At 38.1% G+C, this 4,916-nt stretch overlaps 1 protein-coding gene across 1 annotated transcript; it reads left to right on the top strand.

The window, feature by feature from the left end:
• The first annotated feature begins 987 nt into the window (after nt 1–987).
• LOC149170813 (uncharacterized) lies at nt 988–2,260 on the top strand. Its single transcript, XM_089427365.1, has one exon. The coding sequence runs from the start codon at nt 1,288–1,290 to the stop codon at nt 1,915–1,917; it is 630 nt and encodes a 209-aa protein (XP_089283491.1). The 5' UTR covers nt 988–1,287; the 3' UTR covers nt 1,918–2,260.
• The last annotated feature ends 2,656 nt before the right edge of the window (nt 2,261–4,916 follow it).

The following is a 4,916-nucleotide window of genomic DNA, read 5'->3' as shown; positions in this document are numbered from 1 at the left end:
TTTGATTTATTACTGGAAATAGAAAACACTTCAGATAAACTCCAATCTCAATACATAGAAACACAAAGTTGAAATTTCACCACCTATATCTGAATTTGTCTGGATTTTAATTTTAATACAAACGTCTACATAAAATAGTATACAGCTGTAATGAAAAGATTTATAAAAGAGTCCTATTATTGTGATATGTTATTCCGCCTTTACGGAGGCCACCTTTGTCTTTCCGACACGTTCATACTTTGCATTTTTATTCAAAGTAAATGGTCGGTACGCAAGATATTGCCTCGTAAAGGATGGAGGTGTGTCGGAATTTTTTTTTGTACAGCGAGCTAAGGATTGAGTTTATTTTATTTCAAGATAAAATTTGACACACAAGATATAGGGCGCTCCAGAATGGAGAACGTGAGGTTCCGCATTTGAAAAACAGGCATGGATAAGCAAATCGGTGGAATAAAGTAGTGAACAAATATAGACGGCACATTTTCGTAATGGAACTTGAAATTTAAGGGCGACAACTATGGTTCGTCTCATTGACTTTATATTTCTAGATAGAAACATCTAAATGGACTTGTCAGGAAGCCACACAAATCAAAAGTTGAAAGGTGTACGTGGAGTTTGTCAATAATAACAGTGCCGTTGCCTGGCAATCAGCCCAATTTCGAAGTAACAAAAACATACGTTACAGACGAATCACGATGGACTAAATTATACTTCGTTTTCGTGGGGCCACATGTTATCACTTTCGTTCAACAAATTCAAACTTTGTACGGTGAAGCCATCCAGCGGACCACCATTTCCGAATCACCAGTACTTCCAGAACTTACACCGTTGGATCAATCAAGCGACCAAGATTATTGGGTGATGCACAACTAGCCGGCCATAACCACATACACCCCTGGAGGTTGTCACCAGTTGAAAGAATCTGGGTAAAATCTCCTATTTCAGTTGTTTACTAGAATCTTCCTTCTCAAATTCATTTCAACATTCGCAGACATTCTAGAAATATTTTAACAAGGTGGATATGGTCGACGGAAGGAGTCATGCCAACCGTCTCCAAACTCCTATACTATTCACAGAATTTGAATTAAGGGCGAAACATAAATATAAATATCCCTTCCCTTGCATGTACCATAAAAAGTCGAACCGCCATATATATAGCCAATCCTGCTCTCCGCCACTAGTGTATCAGGAAAGACCAGCTCTTCGCTGCAGACACACTATCATCATCCTCTCGTCCTTGCAACATCGTTGTGTTCCGTGTTCGAATCTCCGGGCCGTTTCTCGATCATGACTGAGGCACTGCTCAGGAAACGCGACCGTGAGATCGAGGCTCCGCCGGAGTCCACAGACGTCCAGACGCAGAAACGCTTTCAAGGCGAAGAAACAGACGAGTTTCTTCATCTACTGCAATTAGATCAAACTTTAGCAGAAGACGACGAAGAAGATGAATTCTCTCCCAGTGAGGAGGTTGTAAACAGAGTCATGAGAAGCTTGGAGGAAGAGATTGGCACGACATGTTCCACTTCTTATCCTTCCCCTAACTCCGGGTATGATTCTGCAGCCACTGATATTTCTGGCATCAGTGAAGGCCTAACCCGAGATACGGACTCGGACGTTGATTTATGTTATCTCCTTGAGGCTTCAGGCGACGATCTCGGCATTCCTACGAGCCCCGTTTGGGACATAACAGAAGAATTCTGCCGATCTTCGGAGGAAACACAGGAGGAGGGTTTGACGGGGAATCCAAATCTTAAATCGCTTTGTGAGAACTGGCACTTCGTGGACGAATTCGAAAACTATCAACTGTTCGAATTCTACGAGCATGCCTGGGATGCGACCCACCTTGAGGATCATCTCAACATAGATTCTGTCAGCCAGGTCATGTTATTTGATGGGGAAAGTTTTTCTGCTGCTTGAGGCTGTAAACTGCCGGCGGTTTTGTAGTTTGAAGGAATGCAAGCCTTCCTTGTTTCTGTATAGCCGGTTCTTCCATCTGGTGCGGACCAGAAATAGCTATAGATACAAACAATTATTGTACGATTAAAAATTTCTTTCATATATTTTGTGCAATTTGTGCAACATGGTTTTTGGCATTCTTACAAATTTGGTATCTGACATGGCGGATAAAGTTTCAAGTTTTAACACCTTTCAGATTATCCGAAATTCGTTTTCATGGATCTGCTCGGAAGAAAAGAAAATTAAATATGATATCTGTCCAGAAAATTTTAAGCCTAACATCTCAATTTAGGTTCGTTAAAAGTTTGCTATCGCTTCTTATTAATCCCGATTTTCAGTTATTCGAATTCCAGCCATCCACTGATAGCTCTGGTCTGATGCTTTAAGCTATGGATTAACTATTTTATTAAAGACTAATTTTGTGAATATTATATATGATCGATATATTTGAAGAGGTCGAAAACGAACACTCTCTATTTATTATAATAAAATTCTTTCATTTTAAATTCAATCCTTACCAGGAGCCTGTGACGTTGGCGATGACCACACCCTCTTTATGTTCAACTGAGGTAAAACGACAGATAGAGGTCAAATCTTTGCGTTACTTTAGAAATAGAAATGCGCCAGATCTTGTCTGACTTTCTCATAACAGTGAGTACTTCTGGAGGCTCCATGTAATGGCCACAAACGACTTGTGATGGGCATTCAAGATTGGTGCAACAAATGGATTTATAGGCCACATAGTCATCACTCAAAATACACGTCCAATGTGCCTAAATGAAACTTCATGGTGAAATGTGCATTTAGATGAGCTTCCATCAAACCAACAACACCCCTCTAGACATTTGTTCCTTCCCTGGATGATGAATGGTGCTCAAGAAAAAATGATCACGGTGCATGGACTCAAAATCTATCCCCACAACCTGTAACTACCAACTATGAGTATTCTCTGCTGCGCGTGGTGAGTGAATGAAACCCATGAAAATGAAAAATAAGATAGGCAGTGATGGGTACCACAGCTTTTTAGTGATTTGCACGCATTTAGAGTCAAATGATCATTTAGTTGCATTTTCATTTGTATTTTATGTCAAATAATAAGTTTCGTTTGCTATTTTTTAACTTTTTATGCAGTACTAAGTGGATTCTATAGAATTTTCCCTATTTGTGTATTTAGGATCCATATTAGGTTAATATTTTGCATTCATAGTGTTTTATTATCAAATTCATCAAGGTCAACTGATTTATTTGCATTATTTTATGTAAAAATATGACTACATTATAGTTTATTCTCATAGATTAGAGTGTGCTCTTCATATACCATTTAAGTTTCATATTTTATACAATTTTTTTTTCTTTTTTGAGTGGTATCTGTTTGTTGATATGCACCTTTTAAGCATGTAACAGAGGGGGATTTTCACTTGTTTAGGTTCATATTTCATACTTTTGGTATCTAGAGACATTTTTTGGGTTTGTGTGCTTGGGTGAGGACTTATCATATTTTCTAATTTTTATTTGATTTTGTTTCTGAAAACAATATACTTATCGCTTTAACTCTTATTTACGCCTTAGGATCATCAGTGCATACTTTAGACAGATAAAAATCAAAGTTTGAATTAAATGAAGAGTTGCAGCTCACAGGTGTGTACTGCACCTGGGAGACTACACTCAAACAAAGAGGAGACTCTCACTCTTGTTCACTCTACATTACATCAAATGAATATTACAATATTAAATACATCACTGAAAATTAGGTAGTTGTGAACAAACTCCTAAACTCTAGGAACTAATCCTAAACTAAGGAGATGCGTTACAACCATATAACCATTTCTCCATTATTTTTAACTCCCCCCCTTAATGGAGAAAGGGTTATTTTGCACTCCTAACATCCCTCTAAACAACTCAAACTTTACTCGCCCTAGAGGCTTAGTAAAAATATCAGCTAAATTATCACAAGTGTTACAATACTCCACACATATTTCTTTTGACTGTATCTTTTCTCGGACAAAATGAAACTGAGTGTCAATATGTTTAGTATTTTTATGGAATACTGGATTGTATTCAAGCTTTATTGTGCTCTGGTTGTCAGTTTTGATGTTGGTTGCTTCTTTCTGTCCTTCACCTGCATCGTTAAGCAATCTCCTCAACCAGATAGCTTCGCATGTAGCTGCACACAAGGCTTGGTACTCAGCTTCACATGATGATAGTGCTACAGTACTTTGCTTTTTGCTACTCCACAAGATAACCCCAGATCCAATACTAAATGCGTAACCTGTGATTGACCTTCGATCATCCAGGTTACCTGCCCAATCAAAATCTGAATAACTTGCTAAAGTAACATCAGAAATGTCAGTGTATAAAATACCATAATTACAAGTACCACTAAGGTACCTCAACACACATTTTGCTACAATCCAGTAAATTTCAAGTGGTTTGGACATAAACTGGCTCAGCACACTGACAGAATATGCCAGATCAGGTCTAGTTGTCGTGAGATATATCAAACTTCCCACTAGCTGTCTATACAAAGTGGCATCCACCTGTTTTGTGCCATCATCACTGCTTAACTTGAGATTCTGCTACAATGGTGTTGCTGTTGTTTTACACTGTTCCATTCTGAATCTTTCCAACAGGGTTCTAGCATACTTTCCTTGAGTTAGAAAAGTTTGACCAGAATCTTTCCACACCTCCAAACCTAGGCAATAATGAAGATCTCCAAGGTCTTTCATTTCAAATACCTGTGACATTTGCTGCTTGATTTCTTTGATCAAATTATTTGCATTTCCTGTTATAATCATGTCATCCACATACAAAGAAATCAAAATGATTTGCCTCTGTTTATTTATCTTGGTATATAGGTTTGGGTCGTTGAGGCTCCTATGAAAACCATGCTATATAAAAAATGAATCAATTTTCTCATATCATGACCTGGGTGCTTGTTTCAAACCATAAAGTGCCTTATG

Source organism: Pinus tabuliformis, chromosome 4_2 (genome assembly GCF_031772625.1).
Source record: "Pinus tabuliformis cultivar Carrire ecotype Pingquan chromosome 4_2, CPIR1, whole genome shotgun sequence".
Classification (NCBI taxonomy): Eukaryota; Viridiplantae; Streptophyta; class Pinopsida; order Pinales; family Pinaceae; genus Pinus; species Pinus tabuliformis.
This window is presented reverse-complemented; position numbering and strand designations above follow the sequence as displayed.

Bases quoted from the DNA above. Each gene is read 5' to 3' on its own strand.
- LOC149170813 (XM_089427365.1), top strand. From the start codon at position 1,288: ATGACTGAGGCACTGCTCAGGAAACGCGACCGTGAGATCGAGGCTCCG.